We start from the raw sequence: 23,557 nt of genomic DNA on the forward strand, positions 1-23,557 counted from the left end.
ATATACACATATATATATATACACATATATATATATATATATATATATGTATATATATATATATATATATATACACATATATATATATACACATATATATATATATATATAAAAGAAAAACCCAGTGAAGTTTTGTGCTTGTGCGCTACGTTCGCTCGCATCCTGTGCATCTCCTGGGGGCTAAGCCCCCCCCCCCCCCCTGTCCCTAAAAGCTAGTGACGCCCCTGGTTTGGACTCACTCGCTTCTCTTCCCCCTGCCCGTGACGTCACAGCCCACGGCCTTAAAGGCATTACCCCACGTGGCCGCGGGGCGGCAGCACTTGTGCGTTGTGTCAGTGGAGCGCGTTCGGTTGTCGATGCGCGGACGGCGGAGTGCGCATGCGCGCGCGCGCTCACCTCGCCTGGGTGTGTCCGCCGGTGGGAGCAGGTAGTGCCGCATTTTGGTTCTCAGCTGCGTGGACGATGGCGCGCGTCGTGTCGGTGCTGCTCTTCTTCTTGGGTAAGACGCACATCCGGGTTCGGACAGGTGAGTCGTGCACAGGTGACCCCCCCCTCTCTCTCTCCCTCCTCCAGGATGTTGCGCGGCGCAGGACATTTTGCCGCCGGGCCCCGTGGACGCCGTCGTGGGAAAGAACGTGACGTTCCTCACCCTGCTGGACAAGCCCGCCTTCACCTTCATCATCTGGAACTTCGAAAACACCCACGTCCTCACCCTCAGCGCCACTTCCGTCCTCGTGAACAAGCCCTACGAGGGCCGCGTGTCCGTGGACGAGCAGAACGGCTCGCTGCACCTGGGCGCGCTCACCAAGGACGACAGCGGGGACTACAGCGTGTCCGTCGTGTCCGCGGACGGCGCCACGGACACCGACGGGATCCAGCTGCGCGTCGCCGGTGAGTGCGCGACGACTTTCGGTCGGGACTACTTTTCTCGGCGGAGGGAAGTTGGGACATTCCACAGGCGGACGTGCGCGCTCAGGGCGTGGCTCCGCCCCCTCACGCGCACTTTTACGCACAAGTGAAATGTAGTCCGCTTTCTTCTCAGAATTCCCCGGGGCGACGCTTGCGTCACTTCCGGTAAAGAGCACCTGTGTGAAAATTAAAATAACGCGCCTTTTTTACATTTTTAAAATTTTTTTTAATGCTCTGTAGTTCTTAACAAATCTCCCAAAAATTCTCGCAATTTTTTTTAAAGTTGTATAAGACATGATGTAATCAAATTGACTTTAAAAGTCTTATACAAACCCCGTTTCCATATGAGTTGGGAAATGGTGTTAGATGTAAATATAAACAAAATACAATGATTTGCTAATCCCTTTCAAGCCATATTCAGTTGAATATGCTACAAAGACAACATATTTGATGTTCAAACTCATAAACATTTTTTGTTTTGTTGCAAATAATCATTAACTTTAGAATTTGATGGCAGCAACACGTGACAAAGAAGTTGGGAAAGGTGGCAAAAAAGACTGAGAAAGTTGAGGAATGCTCTTATTTGAAACACATCCCACAGGTGAACAGGCTAATTGGGAACAGGTGGGTGCCATGATTGGGTATAAAAGTAGATTCCATGAAATGCTCAGTTGTTCACAAACAAGGATGGGGCGAGGGTCACCACTTTGTCAACAAATGCCTGAGCAAATTGTTGAACAGTTTAAGAAAAACCTTGGAATTTAGGGATTTCACCATCTACGCTCCGTAATATCATCAAAGGGTTCAGAGAATGTGGAGAAATCACTGCACGTAAGCAGCTAAGCCCGTGACCTTCCATCCCTCAGGCTGTACTGCATCAACAAGCCACATCAGTGTGTAAAGGATATCACCACATGGGCTCGGGAACACTTCAGAAAACCACTGTCAGTAACTACAGTCGGTCGCTACATCTGTACGTGAAAGTTAAAGCTCTCAAATGCAAGGCGAAAACCGTTTATCAACAACACCCAGAAACGCCGTGGGCTTCGCTGGGCCTGAGCTCATCTAAGATGGACTGATACAAAGTGGAAAAGTGTTCTGTGGTCTGACGAGTCCACATTTCAAATTGTTTTTGGAAACTGTGGACGTCGTGTCCTCCGGACCAAAGAGGAAAAGAACCATCCGGATTGTTCTAGGCGCAAAGTGTAAAAGCCAGCATGTGTGATGGTATGGGGGTGTATTAGTGGCCAAGACATGGGTAACTTACACATCTGTGAAGGCGCCATTAATGCTGAAAGGTACATACAGCTTTTGGAGCAACATATGTTGCCATCCAAGCAACGTTACCATGGACGCCCCTGCTTATTTCAGCAAGACGATGCCAAGCCACGTGTTACAACAACGTGGCTTCATAGTAAAAGAGTGCGGGTACTAGACTGGCCTGCCTGTAGTCCAGACATTGAAAATGTGTGAAGCCTAAAATAGCAGAAGGGAGACCCCCGGACTGTTGAACAACTTAAGCTGTACATCAAGCAAGAATGGGAAAGAATTCCACCTGAGAAGCTTCAAAAATGTCTCCTCAGTTCCCAAACCTTTACTGAGTGTTGTTAAAAGGAAAGGCCATGTAACACAGTGGTGAACATGCTTGTTTGTCAGTTTGAACATGAAATATGTTGTCTTTGTAGCATATTCAACTGAATATGGGTTGAAAAGGATTTGCAAATCATTGTATTCTGTTTATATTTACATCTAACACAATTTCCCAACTCATATGGAAACGGGGTTTATATAAGTGTTATAAGGAAGGCAACACATGATGTAAGTGTCTATATTAGCCTACTATCAAAATGACCTTAAAAGTCTTATATAAGTGTTATAAGGAAGGCAACACATGATGTAAGTGTCTATATTAGCCTACTATCAAAATGACTTTAAAAGTCTTATATAAGTGTTATAATGAAGGCAACACATGATGTAAGTGTCTATATTAGCCTACTATCAAAATGACTTTAAAAGTCTTATATAAGTGTTATAATGAAGGCAACACATGGTGTAAGTGTCTATATTAGCCTACTATCAAAATAACTTTAAAAGTCTTATATAAGTGTTATAATGAAGACAACACATGATGTAAGTGTCTATATTAGCCTACTATCAAAATGACTTTAAAAGTCTTATATAAGTGTTATAAGGAAGGCAACACATGATGTAAGTGTCTATATTAGCCTACTATCAAAATGACTTTAAAAGTCTTATATAAGTGTTATAATGAAGGCAACACATGGTGTAAGTGTCTATATTAGCCTACTATCAAAATGACTTTAAAAGTCTTATATAAGTGTTATAAGGAAGGCAACACATGATGTAAGTGTCTATATTAGCCTACTATCAAAATAACTTTAAAAGTCTTATATAAGTGTTATAAGGAAGGCAACACATGATGTAAGTGTCTATATTAGCCTACTATCAAAATGACTTTAAAAGTCTTATATAAGTGTTATAATGAAGGCAACACATGGTGTAAGTGTCTATATTAGCCTACTATCAAAATAACTTTAAAAGTCTTATATAAGTGTTATAAGGAAGGCAACACATGATGTAAGTGTCTATATTAGCCTACTATCAAAATGACCTTAAAAGTCTTATATAAGTGTTATAAGGAAGGCAACACATGATGTAAGTGTCTATATTAGCCTACTATCAAAATGACTTTAAAAGTCTTATATAAGTGTTATAATGAAGGCAACACATGATGTAAGTGTCTATATTAGCCTACTATCAAAATGACTTTAAAAGTCTTATATAAGTGTTATAATGAAGGCAACACATGGTGTAAGTGTCTATATTAGCCTACTATCAAAATAACTTTAAAAGTCTTATATAAGTGTTATAATGAAGACAACACATGATGTAAGTGTCTATATTAGCCTACTATCAAAATGACTTTAAAAGTCTTATATAAGTGTTATAAGGAAGGCAACACATGATGTAAGTGTCTATATTAGCCTACTATCAAAATGACTTTAAAAGTCTTATATAAGTGTTATAATGAAGGCAACACATGGTGTAAGTGTCTATATTAGCCTACTATCAAAATGACTTTAAAAGTCTTATATAAGTGTTATAAGGAAGGCAACACATGATGTAAGTGTCTATATTAGCCTACTATCAAAATGACTTTAAAAGTCTTATATAAGTGTTATAATGAAGGCAACACATGATGTAAGTGTCTATATTAGCCTACTATCAAAATGACTTTAAAAGTCTTATATAAGTGTTATAATGAAGGCAACACATGATGTAAGTGTCTATATTAGCCTACTATCAAAATGACTTTAAAAGTCTTATATAAGTGTTATAATGAAGGCAACACATGGTGTAAGTGTCTATATTAGCCTACTATCAAAATAACTTTAAAAGTCTTATATAAGTGTTATAATGAAGACAACACATGATGTAAGTGTCTATATTAGCCTACTATCAAAATGACTTTAAAAGTCTTATATAAGTGTTATAAGGAAGGCAACACATGATGTAAGTGTCTATATTAGCCTACTATCAAAATGACTTTAAAAGTCTTATATAAGTGTTATAATGAAGGCAACACATGGTGTAAGTGTCTATATTAGCCTACTATCAAAATGACTTTAAAAGTCTTATATAAGTGTTATAAGGAAGGCAACACATGATGTAAGTGTCTATATTAGCCTACTATCAAAATAACTTTAAAAGTCTTATATAAGTGTTATAAGGAAGGCAACACATGATGTAAGTGTCTATATTAGCCTACTATCAAAATGACTTTAAAAGTCTTATATAAGTGTTATAATGAAGGCAACACATGGTGTAAGTGTCTATATTAGCCTACTATCAAAATAACTTTAAAAGTCTTATATAAGTGTTATAAGGAAGGCAACACATGATGTAAGTGTCTATATTAGCCTACTATCAAAATGACCTTAAAAGTCTTATATAAGTGTTATAAGGAAGGCAACACATGATGTAAGTGTCTATATTAGCCTACTATCAAAATGACTTTAAAAGTCTTATATAAGTGTTATAATGAAGGCAACACATGATGTAAGTGTCTATATTAGCCTACTATCAAAATGACTTTAAAAGTCTTATATAAGTGTTATAATGAAGGCAACACATGGTGTAAGTGTCTATATTAGCCTACTATCAAAATAACTTTAAAAGTCTTATATAAGTGTTATAATGAAGACAACACATGATGTAAGTGTCTATATTAGCCTACTATCAAAATGACTTTAAAAGTCTTATATAAGTGTTATAAGGAAGGCAACACATGATGTAAGTGTCTATATTAGCCTACTATCAAAATGACTTTAAAAGTCTTATATAAGTGTTATAATGAAGGCAACACATGGTGTAAGTGTCTATATTAGCCTACTATCAAAATGACTTTAAAAGTCTTATATAAGTGTTATAAGGAAGGCAACACATGATGTAAGTGTCTATATTAGCCTACTATCAAAATGACTTTAAAAGTCTTATATAAGTGTTATAATGAAGGCAACACATGGTGTAAGTGTCTATATTAGCCTACTATCAAAATGACTTTAAAAGTCTTATATAAGTGTTATAAGGAAGGCAACACATGATGTAAGTGTCTATATTAGCCTACTATCAAAATAACTTTAAAAGTCTTATATAAGTGTTATAAGGAAGGCAACACATGATGTAAGTGTCTATATTAGCCTACTATCAAAATGACTTTAAAAGTCTTATATAAGTGTTATAATGAAGGCAACACATGGTGTAAGTGTCTATATTAGCCTACTATCAAAATAACTTTAAAAGTCTTATATAAGTGTTATAAGGAAGGCAACACATGATGTAAGTGTCTATATTAGCCTACTATCAAAATGACCTTAAAAGTCTTATATAAGTGTTATAAGGAAGGCAACACATGATGTAAGTGTCTATATTAGCCTACTATCAAAATGACTTTAAAAGTCTTATATAAGTGTTATAATGAAGGCAACACATGGTGTAAGTGTCTATATTAGCCTACTATCAAAATAACTTTAAAAGTCTTATATAAGTGTTATAAGGAAGGCAACACATGATGTAAGTGTCTATATTAGCCTACTATCAAAATGACTTTAAAAGTCTTATATAAGTGTTATAATGAAGACAACACATGGTGTAAGTGTCTATATTAGCCTACTACCAAAATGGCTTTAAAAGTCTTATATTAGTGTTATAATGAAGACAACACATGATGTAAGTGTCTATATTAGCCTACTATCAAAATGGCTTTAAAAGTCTTATATTAGTGTTATAATGAAGGCAACACATGGTGTAAGTGTCTATATTAGCCTACTATCAAAATGGCTTTAAAAGTCTTATATAAGTGTTATAATGAAGACAACACATGGTGTAAGTGTCTATATTAGCCTACTATCAAAATGACTTTAAAAGTCTTATATAAGTGTTATAATGAAGACAACACATGATGTGTCTATATTAGCCTACTATCAAAATGGCTTTAAAAGTCTTATATAAGTGTTATAATGAAGGCAACACATGGTGTAAGTGTCTATATTAGCCTACTATCAAAATGACTTTAAAAGTCTTATATAAGTGTTATAATGAAGACAACACATGATGTAAGTGTCTATATTAGCCTACTATCAAAATGACTTTAAAAGTCTTATATAAGTGTTATAATGAAGGCAACACATGATGTAAGTGTCTATATTAGCCTACTATCAAAATGACTTTAAAAGTCTTATATAAGTGTTATAATGAAGACAACACATGATGTAAGTGTCTATATTAGCCTACTATCAAAATGACTTTAAAAGTCTTATATAAGTGTTATAATGAAGACAACACATGATGTAAGTGTCTATATTAGCCTACTATCAAAATGACTTTAAAAGTCTTATATAAGTGTTATAATGAAGACAACACATGATGTAAGTGTCTATATTAGCCTACTATCAAAATGACTTTAAAAGTCTTATATAAGTGATATAATGAAGGCAACACATGATGTAAGTGTCTATATTAGCCTACTATCAAAATGGCTTTAAAAGTCTTATATAAGTGTTATAATGAAGGCAACACATGATGTAAGTGTCTATATTAGCCTACTATCAAAATGACTTTAAAAGTCTTATATAAGTGTTATAATGAAGGCAACACATGGTGTAAGTGTCTATATTAGCCTACTATCAAAATGACTTTAAAAGTCTCAAGTTGACAGCCAATCACAGAGTTGATGGCGATCTCATGACGTCACGCACCTGCACGCAGAGTCCTTGGTCATCAGATCCAGCGTCACCGAGGCCGTGGAACACAACGACACGGTGGTCCTGACCTGCGCCGCCATCGGCTCCTTCCAGAAGTTCACCTGGCTCAACGGGACCACGCCCATGGTCGTGGACGGCAAGCGCCTGGTGCTCAATGAGGTCAGTGTGTCCATGGACTTGTCCCGCCCCCCCCCCCCCCCCTGGACCCGCCTGAGACCTCTTGTCTTTGCCAGCGCAGAACGACACGTCCAGCCAGCTGACCATCGCCGGCGTTCTCCGGACCGACCTGCCGGGACCCGTCTACTGCACGGCCACAAATAAGGTGGACACGGAGAAGAGCGCCCCCTTTAGCCTCCTGGTCCACTGTAAGTACTGCACCTTGGCTTCTGCAATGCTAACCACACTAGCTGCTTATGTATGGTGGCTAACTGCTTTAACATGCTGCTAAGCTAACATGCTAACTGCCGCGTCATGTTTCTAAGTTGCTTTATTCAATTGATGGACTAGTGGTTAGCTGCTTTAGCATGCTGCTAAGCTAACATGCTAACTGCCGCATCATGTTTCTAAGTTGCTTTATTCAATTGATGGACTAGGGGCTAGCCTCTTTAGCATGCTGCTAAGCTAACATGCTAACTGTCGCATCATGTTTCTAAGTTGCTTTATTCAATTGATGGACTAGGGGCTAGCCTCTTTAGCATGCTGCTAAGCTAACATGCTAACTGTCGCATCATGTTTCTAAGTTGCTTTATTCAATTGATGGACTAGTGGCTAGCCGCTTTAGCATGCTGCTTAGGTAACCATGTTATCAGCTAGCTGTACCAGCATGTGGCTGGGCTGGCAGCTAGCTAAGCTAACACACTAACTGCCGCTAGCTAAGCTAACACGCTAACTGCCGCATCATGTTTCTAAGTTGCTTTATTCAATTGATGGACTAGTGGCTAGCTGCTTTAGCATGCTGCTAAGCTAACACGCTAACTGCTGCGTCATGTTTCTAAGTTGCTTTATTCAATTGATGGACTAGTGGCTAGCCTCTTTAGCATGCTGCTAAGCTAACATGCTAACTGCCGCATCATGTTACTAAGTTGCTTTATTCAATTGATGGACTAGTGGCTAGCCGCTTTAGCATGCTGCTTAGGTAACCATGTTATCAGCTAGCTGTACTAGCATGTGGCTGGGCTGGCAGCTAGCTAAGCTAACACGCTAACTGCCGCTAGCTAAGCTAACACGCTAACTGCCGCGTCTTGTTTCTAAGTTGCTTTATTCAATTGATGGACTAGTGGCTAGCTGCTTTAGCATGCTGCTAAGCTAACACGCTAACTGCCGCGTCATGTTTCTATGTTGCTTTATTCAATTGATGGACTAGTGGCTAGCTGCTTTAGCATGCTGCTAAGCTAACACGCTAACTGCCGCGTCATGTTTCTAAGTTGCTTTATTCAATTGATGGACTAGTGGCTAGCTGCTTTAGCAAGCTGCTAAGCTAACACGCTAACTGCCGCGTCATGTTTCTAAGTTGCTTTATTCAATTGATGGACTAGTGGCTAGCTGCTTTAGCATGCTGCTAAGCTAACACGCTAACTGCCGCGTCATGTTTCTAAGTTGCTTTATTCAATTGATGGACTAGTGGCTAGCTGCTTTAGCATGCTGCTAAGCTAACATGCTAACTGCCGCGTCATGTTTCTAAGTTGCTTTATTCAATTGATGGACTAGTGGCTAGCTGCTTTAGCAGGCTGCTTAGGTACCCATGTTATCCGCTAGCTGTTACTAGCATGTTGCTGGGCTGGCAGCTAGCTAAGCTAACATGCTAACTGCCGCGTCATGTTTCTAAGTTGCTTTATTCAATTGATGGACTAGTGGCTAGCTGCTTTAGCAGGCTGCTTAGGTAACCATGTAAACCGCTAGCTGTACTAGCATGTCGCTGGGCTGGCAGCTAGCTAAGCTAACATGCTAACTGCCGCGTCATGTTTCTAAGTTGCTTTATTCAATTGATGGACTAGTGGCTAGCTGCTTTAGCATGCTGCTTAGGTAACCATGTTATCAGCTAGCTGTACTAGCATGTTGATGCTACCAAGCTAACCATGCCATCTGCTAGCTGCTTAGGTAACCAGGTTATCAGTTAGCTGTAAAGGCATTTTGTTGGGCAAGCAGCTCTAACATGCTCATAAGCTAACATGCTAGCTGCTTTAGCATGTTTATAAGCTAACCATGCTATCTTTTTGGCATTGTTATGCTGCTGGACGATTGACTGCATGCATAAGCGTGCTGCTCAGTTAAGCATGTTATCAGCTAGCAGCTGTAGCATGCTGCTAAGCTAACACGCGAACTTCTTTATCATGTTTCTATCGTGCTTTATCGCATTGATGGACTCGTGGCTAGCTGCTTTAGCATGCTACCTAGGTAACCATGTTATCAGGGAGCTGTACGAGCATGTTGCCGGGCTAGCAGCTAGCCGCGCTAACATGCTACCAATCCAACATTTTAGCCGCTTTAACATGTTTCTAAGCTAACCATTGCTATCTGCCACAACAATGGAATGGTGGCTAGCCGCTTTAGCATGCTGCTTAGGTAACCGGGTTATCAGCTAGCTGTCAAAGCATTTTGTTGGGCTAGCAGCGGGCTACTCTAGCATTCTGCTAGTATGTTTCTGAGCTAACCGCTAGCTGCATTATCACATTGATAGACAATTGGCTAGCTGCTTAAGTAATCATGTTATCAGCTAGTTGTGGGGCTAGTACCTTGCTACAAACCCCGTTTCCATATGAGTTGGGAAATGGTGTTAGATGTAAATATAAACGGAATACAATGATTTGCAAATCATTTTCAAGCCATATTCAGTTGAATATGCTACAAAGACAACATATTTGATGTTCAAACTGACAAACAAGTAGGTGCGTACGTAGGTTTGTGTAAGAGTGTGCACGTTTCTGCTTCACAATGGCTGGCCCGGGTGCAGATCATGTGACTGTTAATATTGCAACACCTTTGCCACACCTCAGCTTACACACACCCGCAGTGTGCACACTAGTTCTACTATCTCACTTCAATGAAATGATGTCACATGACCACGTGGCCTACAGACGGCCCCGACCCCATCGCCCTCACGCCCGCGGACGTGCCGCGGTTCGTCCGAGCCGGCGCCGACTTCAATCTGACGTGTTCCACGCGGTCCAGCCCGGCCGCCACCATCACGTGGTACCGGAACCAGACCGTGCTGGAGATTGCGGGGCCCGTCCTGCCGCTGAGTGTGGTGCAGCAGCACCCCCTGTGGCAGCACATGTCCACCTACACCTGCAGGGCCGCCAACGCCAAGACTCTGCGCCAAGTCTCCTCGCGCGGCGCCCCCTTCTCAGTCATCGGTGAGTCATGTGACTGCTTCAGGGCGAGAGTCACACACACACACACACACACACACACACACACACACACACACACACACACACACACACAGTGTGTACACTAGTTCTACTATCTCACTTCAATGAAATGATGTCACCTGACCACATGACCACACACACACACCAGGGTTGGGTATCGTTTGAATTCGAACGATTCCGATTCCGATTCTTTGTTTCGATTTCGATTCCGATTCTTTTAAGAGGCAGGGTCAAAAAAAAGTTTAGGATATTTTAAATGAGCTAGCTAACCTGCAGTCTTTCTGAATGAAATAGTCTGACATTCTCCATCAATTTTAATTCTATTAACTTTTTATGATCAAATCTATGAACTTGAATATAAATATTATAAATTATGAATACATTTTCCCAGGGGCACACTTTCCTCAAGAGAGCTTTATTTTTGAAAACCTCATGAAAACACATTTACACATAAGTGTATGATGCTGCAGGAAACCTCAAAAAAAAAATTCACACATAAGTGTATGATGCTGCAAGAAACCTCATGAAAACACCTTTACACATAAGTGTATGATGCTGCAGGAAACCTCATGAAAACACATTTACACATAAGTGTATGATGCTGCAGGAAACCTCATAAAAAAAAATTCACACATAAGTGTATGATGCTGCAAGAAACCTCATGAAAACACCTTTACACATAAGTGTATGATGCTGCAGGAAACCTCATGAAAACACATTTACACATAAGTGTATGATGCTGCAGGAAACCTCATGAAAACACCTTTACACATAAGTGTATGATGCTGCAGGAAACCTCATGAAAACACATTTACACATAAGTGTATGATGCTGCAGGAAACCTCATAAATACACATTTACACATAAGTGTATGATGCTGCAGGAAACCTCATGAAAACACCTTTACACATAAGTGTATGATGCTGCAGGAAACCTCATGAAAACACATTTACACATAAGTGTATGATGCTGCAGGAAACCTCATAAATACACATTTACACATAAGTGTATGATGCTGCAGGAAACCTCATGAAAACACCTTTACACATAAGTGTATGATGCTGCAGGAAACCTCATGAAAACACCTTTACACATAAGTGTATGATGCTGCAGGAAACCTCATGAAAACACCTTTACACATAAGTGTATGATGCTGCAGGAGACCTCATGAAAACACCTTTACACATAAGTGTATGATGCTGCAGGAAACCTCATAAATACACATTTACACATAAGTGTATGATGCTGCAGGAAACCTCATGAAAATACATTTACACATAAGTGTATGATGCTGCAGGAAACCTCATAAATACACATTTACACATAAGTGTATGATGCTGCAGGAAACCTCATAAATACACATTTACACATAAGTGTATGATGCTGCAGGAAACCTCATGAAAACACCTTTACACATAAGTGTATGATGCTGCAGGAAACCTCATGAAAACACCTTTACACATAAGTGTATGATGCTGCAGGAAACCTCATGAAAACACCTTTACACATAAGTGTATGATGCTGCAGGAAACCTCATGAAAACACCTTTACACATAAGTGTATGATGCTGCAGGAAACCTCATGAAAACACCTTTACACACACAAGTGTATGATGCTGCAGGAAACCTCATGAAAACACATTTACACATAAGTGTATGATGCTGCAGGAAACCTCATGAAAACACATTTACACATAAGTGTATGATGCTGCAGGAAACCTCATGAAAACACCTTTACACATAAGTGTATGATGCTGCAGGAAACCTCATGAAAACACCTTTACACATAAGTGTATGATGCTGCAGGAAACCTCATGAAAACACATTTACACACATAAGTGTATGATGCTGCAGGAAACCTCATGAAAACACATTTACACACACATGCTGCAGGTACTTAAACATGTTACCGTGCTCCCACTGATGGGCTAACCTGGTGCAGAAAAGCAAATAAACAATAAGAAACAACTTGCAAAAGCCAGTCCAGATTAGCAGCAGGTACAGTATAAAATCAGAGACAGTTCTTGTTTAGGAAAATGAGCATACCCGCCTTCTCAGGCAGGATGTTCTGGACAGATAGTGTCTCCTGCTGTGGAAAATACACGTTCACTGGGTGTGGAAGAAGCTTGAACGCATAAATAGGAGAAAGCGAGATCTGACAGCAAAGGATACGTTTTTTGTTGGTTCCACCAGCATGCAGCAAGGTCGTCAGACATAAGTATCGGGGGAACGTTCTGGTACATCTGCAGCTCTCTCTCCACTCCTTTCTTGATGGACATGGAGATCTGTTATTTCGCGTTTTTTTTGTAAAGTAAAGCCACACTTTGGACCGCCGACGCCCGCTATCCATGCTTGAGCTTGACTGACTCGCTCGGCTAGCTAACACTTCCGGCGGTGGGCGCTTCTTCGTTGGTGTTCAGCGGCTTCTTCTTCCGGTTCGGCGGACATATTTTTTTCCGGTCGGCGGACTGGGTATCGAAAATAGGAATCGAAATTTAAACTTTTGAACGATTCCGGGAGAATCGGAAAGTTAATCCCGGTTCCAATCGATACTCGATACTCGATACCCAACCCTAACACACAGGTGTGGCACTTGCATGTTTTTCTTACCTTTCTTTATATAACATTTTTCCATTTTTACACTCTTACTCCCTTTTGACCGCACTCTCACTTCCTTTTGACCGCACTCTTACTCCCTTTTGACTGTACTCTCACTCCCTTTTGACCGGACTCTTACTTCCTTTTGACCACACTCTCACTTCCTTTTGACCGCACTCTTACTTCCTTTTGACCGTACTCTCACTTCCTTTTGACCGCACTCTTACTTCCTTTTGACCACACTCTCACTTCCTTTTGACCGCACTCTTACTTCCTTTTGACCGTACTCTCACTTCCTTTTGAACGCACTCTTACTTCCTTTTGACCGTACTCTCACTTCCTTTTGACCGCACTCTTACTTCCTTTTGACCGTACTCTCACTTCCTTTTGACCGCACTCTTACTTCCTTTTGACCACACTCTCACTTCCTTTTGACCGCACTCTTACTTCCTTTTGACCGCACTCTCACTTCCTTTTGACCGCACTCTTACTCCCTTTTGAACGCACTCTCACTCCCTTTTGACCGCACTCTCACTTCCTTTTGACCGCACTCTTACTCCCTTTTGACCGCACTCTTACTCCCTTTTGACCGCACTCTCACTTCCTTTTGAACGCACTCTCACTTCCTTTTGACCGCACTCTTACTCCCTTTTGACCGCACTCTTACTCCCTTTTGATCGCACTCTTACTCCCTTTTGATCGCACTCTTACTCCCTTTTGATCGCACTCTTACTCCCTTTTGATCGCACTCTTACTTCCTTTTGACCGCACTCTTACTCCCTTTTGACCGCACTCTTACTCCCTTTTGATCGCACTCTTACTCCCTTTTGATCGCACTCTTACTTCCTTTTGACCGCACTCTTATTCCCTTTTGACCGCACTGTTGCTTCCTTTTGACCGCACTCTTACTCCCTTTTGACCGCACTCTTACTTCCTTTTGACCGCACTCTTATTCCCTTTTGACCACACTGTTGCTTCCTTTTGATCGCACTCTTACTTCCTTTTGACCGCACTCTTATTCCCTTTTGACCGCACTGTTGCTTCCTTTTGACCGCACTCTTACTCCCTTTTGATCGCACTCTTACTTCCTTTTGATCGCACTCTCACTCCCTTTTGACCGCACTCTCACTTCCTTTTGACCGCACTCTTACTCCCTTTTGACCGCACTCTCACTTCCTTTTGATCGCACTCTTACTCCCTTTTGATCGCACTCTTACTCCCTTTTGACCGCACTCTTACTTCCTTTTGACCGCACTCTTACTTCCTTTTGACCGCACTCTTACTTCCTTTTGACCGCACTCTTACTCCCTTTTGATCGCACTCTTACTCCCTTTTGATCGCACTCTTACTCCCTTTTGATCGCACTCTTACTTCCTTTTGACCGCACTCTTATTCCCTTTTGACCGCACTCTTACTCCCTTTTGACCGCACTCTTACTTCCTTTTGACCGCACTCTTATTCCCTTTTGACCACACTGTTGCTTCCTTTTGATCGCACTCTTACTTCCTTTTGACCGCACTCTTATTCCCTTTTGACCGCACTGTTGCTTCCTTTTGACCGCACTCTTACTCCCTTTTGATCGCACTCTTACTCCCTTTTGATCGCACTCTTACTCCCTTTTGACCACACTCTTACTCCCTTTTGGCCGCACTTTTACTTCCTTTTAACCGCACTGTTGCTTCCTTTTGACCGCACTCTTACTTCCTTTTGACTGCACTCTTACTCCCTTTTGACCGCACTCTTACTCCCTTTTGATCGCACTCTTACTCCCTTTTGACCACACTCTTACTCCCTTTTGGCCGCACTCTTACTTCCTTTTAACCGCACTGTTGCTTCCTTTTGACCGCACTCTTACTTCCTTTTGACTGCACTCTTACTCCCTTTTGATCGCACTCTTACTCCCTTTTGACCGCACTCTTACTCCCTTTTGACCACACTCTTACTTCCTTTTGACCGCACTCTTACTCCCTTTTGATCGCACTCTTACTCCCTTTTGATCGCACTCTTACTCCCTTTTGACCGCACTCTTACTCCCTTTTGACCACACTCTTACTCCCTTTTGGCCGCACTCTTACTTCCTTTTGACCGCACTCTTACTTCCTTTTGACCGCACTCTTACTCCCTTTTGATCGCACTCTTACTCCCTTTTGACCGCACTCTTACTCCCTTTTGACCACACTCTTACTCCCTTTTGGCCGCACTCTTACTCCCTTTTGGCCGCACTCTTACTCCCTTTTGGCCGCACTCTTACTCCCTTTTGGCCGCACTCTTACTTCCTTTTAACTGCACTGTTGCTTCCTTTTGACCGCACTCTTACTCCCTTTTGGCCGCACTCTTACTTCCTTTTGACCGCACTGTTGCTTCCTTTTGACCGCACTCTTACTCCCTTTTGACCACACTCTTACTTCCTTTTGACCGCACTCTTACTTCCTTTTGACTGCACTGTTGCTTCCTTTTGACCGCACTCTTACTCCCTTTTGACCACACTGTTGCTTCCTTTTGACCGCACTCTCACTTCCTTTTGACCGCACTCTCACTTCCTTTTGACCGCACTCTTACTCCCTTTTGGCCGCACTCTTACTTCCTTTTAACCACACTGTTGCTTCCTTTTGACCGCACTCTTACTCCCTTTTGGCCGCACTCTTTCTTCCTTTTAACCGCACTGTTGCTTCCTTTTGGCCGCACTCTTACTTCCTTTTAACCGCACTGTTGCTTCCTTTTGATCGCACTCTTACTCCCTTTTGACCGCACTCTTACTTCCTTTTGACCGCACTTTTACTTCCTTTCGACCGCACTCTCACTTCCTTTTGACCGCACTCTTACTTCCTTTTGACCGCACTTTTACTTCCTTTTGACCACACTCTTACTCCCTTTTGACCGCACTCTTACTTCCTTTTGACCGCACTTTTACTTCCTTTTGACCGCACTCTTACTCCCTTTTGATCGCACTTTTACTCCCTTTTGACCGCACTCTTACTCACTTGTGACCGCACTTTTACTTCCTTTCGACCGCACTCTTACTCCCTTTCAACCGCACTCTTACTCCCTTTCGACCGCACTCTTACTCCCTTTTGACTGCACTCTTACCCCCTTTTGACTGCACTCTTACTTCCTTTTGACCGCACTCTTACTTCCTTTTGACCGCACTTTTACTTCCTTTCGACTGCACTCTTACTCCCTTTTGATCGCACTCTTACTTCCTTTTGACCGCACTCTTATTCCCTTTTGACCACACTGTTGCTTCCTTTTGATCGCACTCTTACTTCCTTTTGACCGCACTCTTATTCCCTTTTGACCGCACTGTTGCTTCCTTTTGACCGCACTCTTACTCCCTTTTGATCGCACTCTTACTTCCTTTTGATCGCACTCTCACTCCCTTTTGACCGCACTCTCACTTCCTTTTGACCGCACTCTTACTCCCTTTTGACCGCACTCTCACTTCCTTTTGATCGCACTCTTACTGCCTTTTGATCGCACTCTTACTCCCTTTTGATCGCACTCTTACTTCCTTTTGACCGCACTCTTACTTCCTTTTGACCGCACTCTTACTTCCTTTTGACCGCACTCTTACTCCCTTTTGATCGCACTCTTACTCCCTTTTGATCGCACTCTTACTCCCTTTTGATCGCACTCTTACTTCCTTTTGACCGCACTCTTATTCCCTTTTGACCGCACTCTTACTCCCTTTTGACCGCACTCTTACTTCCTTTTGACCGCACTCTTATTCCCTTTTGACCACACTGTTGCTTCCTTTTGATCGCACTCTTACTTCCTTTTGACCGCACTCTTATTCCCTTTTGACCGCACTGTTGCTTCCTTTTGACCGCACTCTTACTCCCTTTTGATCGCACTCTTACTTCCTTTTGACCGCACTCTTATTCCCTTTTGACCGCACTGTTGCTTCCTTTTGATCGCACTCTTACTTCCTTTTGACCGCACTCTTATTCCCTTTTGACCGCACTCTTATTCCCTTTTGACCGCACTGTTGCTTCCTTTTGACCGCACTCTTACTCCCTTTTGATCGCACTCTTACTTCCTTTTGACCGCACTCTTATTCCCTTTTGACCGCACTGTTGCTTCCTTTTGATCGCACTCTTACTTCCTTTTGACCGCACTCTTATTCCCCTTTGACCGCACTGTTGCTTCCTTTTGACCACACTCTTACTCCCTTTTGGCCGCACTCTTACTTCCTTTTAACCACACTGTTGCTTCCTTTTGACCGCACTCTTACTTCCTTTTGACTGCACTCTTACTCCCTTTGGACCGCACTCTTACTCCCTTTTGATCGCACTCTTACTCCCTTTTGATCGCACTCTTACTCCCTTTTGACCACACTCTTACTCCCTTTTGGCCGCACTTTTACTTCCTTTTAACCGCACTGTTGCTTCCTTTTGACCGCACTCTTACTTCCTTTTGACTGCACTCTTACTCCCTTTTGACCGCACTCTTACTCCCTTTTGATCGCACTCTTACTCCCTTTTGACCACACTCTTACTCCCTTTTGGCCGCACTCTTACTTCCTTTTAACCGCACTGTTGCTTCCTTTTGACCGCACTCTTACTTCCTTTTGACTGCACTCTTACTCCCTTTTGATCGCACTCTTACTCCCTTTTGACCGCACTCTTACTCCCTTTTGACCACACTCTTACTTCCTTTTGACCGCACTCTTACTCCCTTTTGATCGCACTCTTACTCCCTTTTGATCGCACTCTTACTCCCTTTTGACCGCACTCTTACTCCCTTTTGACCACACTCTTACTCCCTTTTGGCCGCACTCTTACTTCCTTTTGACCGCACTCTTACTTCCTTTTGACCGCACTCTTACTCCCTTTTGATCGCACTCTTACTCCCTTTTGACCGCACTCTTACTCCCTTTTGACCACACTCTTACTCCCTTTTGGCCGCACTCTTACTCCCTTTTGGCCGCACTCTTACTCCCTTTTGGCCGCACTCTTACTTCCTTTTAACTGCACTGTTGCTTCCTTTTGACCGCACTCTTACTCCCTTTTGGCCGCACTCTTACTTCCTTTTGACCGCACTGTTGCTTCCTTTTGACCGCACTCTTACTCCCTTTTGACCACACTCTTACTTCCTTTTGACCGCACTCTTACTTCCTTTTGACTGCACTGTTGCTTCCTTTTGACCGCACTCTTACTCCCTTTTGACCACACTGTTGCTTCCTTTTGACCGCACTCTCACTTCCTTTTGACCGCACTCTCACTTCCTTTTGACCGCACTCTTACTCCCTTTTGGCCGCACTCTTACTTCCTTTTAACCACACTGTTGCTTCCTTTTGACCGCACTCTTACTCCCTTTTGGCCGCACTCTTTCTTCCTTTTAACCGCACTGTTGCTTCCTTTTGGCCGCACTCTTACTTCCTTTTAACCGCACTGTTGCTTCCTTTTGATCGCACTCTTACTCCCTTTTGACCGCACTCTTACTTCCTTTTGACCGCACTTTTACTTCCTTTCGACCGCACTCTCACTTCCTTTTGACCGCACTCTTACTTCCTTTTGACCGCACTTTTACTTCCTTTTGACCACACTCTTACTCCCTTTTGACCGCACTCTTACTTCCTTTTGACCGCACTTTTACTTCCTTTTGACCGCACTCTTACTCCCTTTTGATCGCACTTTTACTCCCTTTTGACCGCACTCTTACTCACTTGTGACCGCACTTTTACTTCCTTTCGACCGCACTCTTACTCCCTTTCAACCGCACTCTTACTCCCTTTCGACCGCACTCTTACTCCCTTTTGACTGCACTCTTACCCCCTTTTGACTGCACTCTTACTTCCTTTTGACCGCACTCTTACTTCCTTTTGACCGCACTTTTACTTCCTTTCGACTGCACTCTTACTCCCTTTTGATCGCACTTTTACTCCCTTTTGACTGCACTCTTACTCCCTTTCGACCGCACTCTTACTTCCTTTTGACCGTACTCTTACTTCTATTTTGCCCCACTCTTACTTTAATTTGACCACACTTACTTTTTTTATACCACACTCTTCCTCTTACTTCCAGAACCGGTGTTGGGCGTCAATATGAGCGGTCCAAGCGGCGTGTTGATGGCGGGCAACAGTACTGCCAACCTCAGTTGTCGGGCAACAGCGGGCACAGTGACGACCCGGACTTGGCTGAAGGACGGTAAGCCAGTGGTGGGCGGCGGGCGCGTGACGCTGGCAGCCGACGGCGGCTCAGTGATGATTGCGCCGCTGCAAAAGGAGGACAACGGCGAGTACCAGTGTCAGTTCGCCAACCCAGTCAGCAGCCAGAAAGCTTCGTACAAAATGGTGGTCATCTGTAAGTGTTTACTTGGTCATCACACATTGTGGCCCTCAGGGGTCACGTGTCAGTGGAACGCTAACTTCCTTAGCATTAGCCACAAGGATGGCCACTCCATGACACGCCCCCTTGAGGAGTGCAGTGGCATTACATGAATGTGGCTTCCTGTCTGCAGTTGGCCCTGAGGCGGTGGCGGTGAGCGGCAAGAGTGCGGTGGAGGTGAAGGACGCCGTGACGCTCACTTGCTCGGCTGCTTCCGTTCCCCCTGCCAACTTCACGTGGAAGTTCAACGGCACGCTGACCGAGGTCAAAACGGCGACGTACGTCATCGGCGAGGCCGTGTACAAGAACACGGGCGCCTACATGTGCCAGGCCCACAACGCCGCCACCGGCAAGACCGCCATGCACACGCACAACCTGTCCGTCAAAGGTGAGGCGCAGTGCCGTGGGAGGGGTTTCCACCTGAAAGTTTTCTCACTTCCTGTGTTGTCGCCACAGAGGAGGGCACGCTGCAAGGTGTCCTGTCGGACGGTGCCATCGCCGGAATCATCATCGGCATCCTGGTGGCCTTGGGCCTGGCCATCGGCGTCATCTTATACTGCAGACAGAAAGTTCCGTAAGTACTCCGCTTGTGTGGGGGCGGGGCTCCGAGCGCCACCTTGTGGCCGACGTCCGCCTTCTGGCACGTTGTCCTGATGGACTCACTCCACGCACAAGAAGCAGCTTGTTTTTTTTATTGGCTCGCTCGCACACCACGAATTATCTTGGATTGAATTCTCCTCATTCCTCCGCCGCTGTGGCGTCTTGCAACATGTTGGCCTTGTGCACACACACACACACACACACACACACACACACACACACACACACACACACACACACTATGAAGTCCTTGCGTGGCCCTTTCACTGACTTTATGTGTGTGTGTGTAGGGTGGAGTCCCCGTACTAGTGAGCGTCGTGCACGCTGATGCCGGTAAGTCACATGACAAAGTCCCATGGTGTGTGTGGTCATGAGGGCTGATACGGGATGTTTGTGTTGCGTCCACAGGAGGCACTGGTCCAGACCCCCCGTCTCCCTCCCCCCGTCCCTGTCGACAGAAACGTAGCTCGTTTGCTGGGCTGAGCGGCTGTCAATCATCTGATATTTGCCTTCACCACCTCACCGCCTATTTGGCCCCGCCCACAGCTGGGCAGGATGCCGAACCAATCCGTTGCATCGATGATGGACTTTGTGACTGTCTGGAAGCCAGAAGACACACACACCCTGTGGTGGGCGGAGTCTAAGCCTTGTCACATTCCAAAGAATTTGAAATGTATTTTGATCCCGAGGAGACACACACCCTGTGGTGGGCGGAGTCTAAGCCTCGTCGCATTCCAAAAAATTTGAAATATATTTTGATTGTTTACTAGTGTTTATTATAGCACATCATATTACTTCCTTTTGACCGCACTCATACTTCCTTTTGACCACATTTTTACTTCCTTTTGACCACATTTTATCTCCCCTTTAACCAAACTCTTACTTCCTTTTGACCGCACTCTTACTTCCTTTTAACTGAACTCTTACTTCCTTTTGACCGCAGTCTTACTTCCTTTTGACCACACTCTAACTTCCTTTGGACCCCACTCTTACTTCCTTTTAACTGCACTCTTACTTCCTTCTGACTGCACTATTACTTCCTTTTGACCGCAGTCTGAATTCCTTTTGACTGTAGTCTTACTTCCTTTTGACCGCAGTCTTACTTCCTTTTGACACCACTCTTACTTCCTTTTAACCGCAGTCTTCCTTCTGACCGCACTATTATTTCCTTTTGACCGCAGTCTGAATTCCTTTTGACTGTAGTCTTACTTCCTTTTGACCGCACTATTATTTCCTTTTGACCGCAGTCTGAATTCCTTTTGACTGTAGTCTTACTTCCTTTTGACCGCACTATTATTTCCTTTTGACCGCAGTCTGAATTCCTTTTGACTGTAGTCTTACTTCCTTTTGACCGCAGTCCTACTTCCTTTTGACACCACTCTTACTTCCTTTTAACCGCAGTCTTCCTTCTGACCGCACTATTATTTCCTTTTGACCGCAGTCTGAATTCCTTTTGACTGTAGTCTTACTTCCTTTTGACCGCACTATTATTTCCTTTTGACCGCAGTCTGAATTCCTTTTGACTGTAGTCTTACTTCCTTTTGACCGCAGTCGGAATTCTTTTTGACCATAGTCTTATTTCCTTTCGACCGCAGTCTTACTTCCTTTTGACCGCACTATTATTTCCTTTTGACCGCAGTCTGAATTCCTTTTGACTGTAGTCTTACTTCCTTTTGACCGCAGTCTTAATTCTTTTTGACCATAGTCTTATTTCCTTTTGACCGCAGTCTTACTTCCTTTCCATCGCAGTCTTACATCCTTTTGAAGTTGTACTTCCGTTTGACCACACTCTTACTTCCTTTTGACAACACTCTTACTTCCTTTTGACCAGTTTTACATCCTTTTGACAACACTCTTACTTCCTTTTGACCGCAGTCCTACTTCCTTTCGACACCACTCTTACTTCCTTTTAACCGCAGTCTTCCTTCTGACCGCACTATTATTTCCTTTTGACCGCAGTCTGAATTCCTTTTGACTGTAGTCTTACTTCCTTTTGACCGCACTATTATTTCCTTTTGACCGCAGTCTGAATTCCTTTTGACTGTAGTCTTACTTCCTTTTGACCGCAGTCTGAATTCTTTTTGACCATAGTCTTATTTCCTTTCGACCGCAGTCTTACTTCCTTTTGACCGCACTCTTAATTCCTTTTGACCGCAGTCTTACATCCTTTTGAAGTTGTACTTCCGTTTGACCACACTCTTACTTCCTTTTGACCACAGTTTTACTTCCTTTTGACAACACTGTTAATTCCTTTTGACCGCACTCTTACTTCCTTTTGACAACACTGTTACTTCCTTTTGACCACAGTTTTACTTCCTTTTGACAACACTGTTAATTCCTTTTGACCGCACTCTTACTTCATTGACTACACTCTTGCTTCCGTTCTGGAAACCTGACAAACACACACACACACACGCGCACACACACACACACACACACACAGTGAAACCGTGGTGGGCGGAGTCTAAGCTCCTGCACATTCCAAAGAATGGGATTTATATTTTGATTATTTAGTAGCGGTCGTCATTCAATAATGGCGACATTAAAATGTTTTTAAGGTTGACTTTGTCGCCACAAGCAGCTGACCTCTCGCTCCACTCGGCTCCGGCGGGGACAGTGATGAGGAAGATGAAGCGTTGCTATGGCTACCTGCCGCCTCTCAGGTGGTCATGGGGGCCTCCAGCTCAGTGGAATGTTTCCGACAAGACGGAACTTGCTGAGGGCGGCGACGCACGTTTGACTTTTGGAGGGAGATCTTCCAACGTTTGACATTTTCTTGGATCCTTGGGAGGATTTCATGTTGTGTGTGTGTGTGTGTGTGTGTGCGTGCGCGTGTGTGTGTCAGACCCGTACGTGCACTGACCTACAGGGAAAGTATTTATTGTTTTTACAAACTTAAGCTGAAAATCCTCGCTGGTGTGCGATGGCGTGTTTGCTTTTCTTATGTAAATAAAGATGTCACATGATTTGGAAACGCACGCACATCAGAACTCAGAATTGTGTAAATGTAACCTTTGATAACTCCATGTTGTTGTTGTTGACACTTTGCTCACTGGGGATGTTTTTGTCAACACTTTCAAAGAATAAAAAGTACAATATGAAACAACAGACTTGTGTGCGTTCTTGCCTCGCCCCTGGTGTCGCAACAAGTTGGCACTCGAAACCCTCCTAACGCTCCCTGAACGCATCACAAACGTTGGAACGTGTTTGCCCTGCTCTTGTTGCCTTGGTGACTGACTGGGGAGCACCTTCAGCCAATCAGGGGGCAGGTGACTTCATGTCAGTTTAAGGCTGGGGGGCGGGGCTTGGGGGCCACTAAGACAGAAGTTGTCGAGCAGGAATGTTGCTTCCTACCTTTTGTTGTGAGGAAGACACACCCGCACACCTTTTATGTTTCTGCATCCCTGCAGGTTGACCTTCCACCTTCCACAACAAGCAAACGTGTGTCTTCCACACAAAAACATTCCTGC

General features: G+C 43.3%; 1 protein-coding gene across 1 annotated transcript; it reads left to right on the forward strand.

Annotated features, from left to right (window-relative positions):
* Nucleotides 1-300: 300 nt before the first annotated feature.
* Nucleotides 301-23,187, forward strand: LOC133650098 (carcinoembryonic antigen-related cell adhesion molecule 2-like). Its single transcript, XM_062046924.1, has 10 exons — nucleotides 301-499; nucleotides 574-891; nucleotides 7,198-7,352; nucleotides 7,432-7,558; nucleotides 10,268-10,546; nucleotides 19,185-19,463; nucleotides 19,621-19,875; nucleotides 19,944-20,061; nucleotides 20,378-20,420; nucleotides 20,496-23,187. The coding sequence occupies exons 1-9, from the start codon at nucleotides 379-381 to the stop codon at nucleotides 20,394-20,396; spliced, it is 1,671 nt and encodes a 556-aa protein (XP_061902908.1). The 5' UTR covers nucleotides 301-378; the 3' UTR covers nucleotides 20,397-20,420; nucleotides 20,496-23,187.
* Nucleotides 23,188-23,557: the final 370 nt, after the last annotated feature.

This window comes from Entelurus aequoreus, linkage group LG05 (assembly GCF_033978785.1).
Source record: "Entelurus aequoreus isolate RoL-2023_Sb linkage group LG05, RoL_Eaeq_v1.1, whole genome shotgun sequence".
Taxonomy (NCBI): domain Eukaryota; kingdom Metazoa; phylum Chordata; class Actinopteri; order Syngnathiformes; family Syngnathidae; genus Entelurus; species Entelurus aequoreus.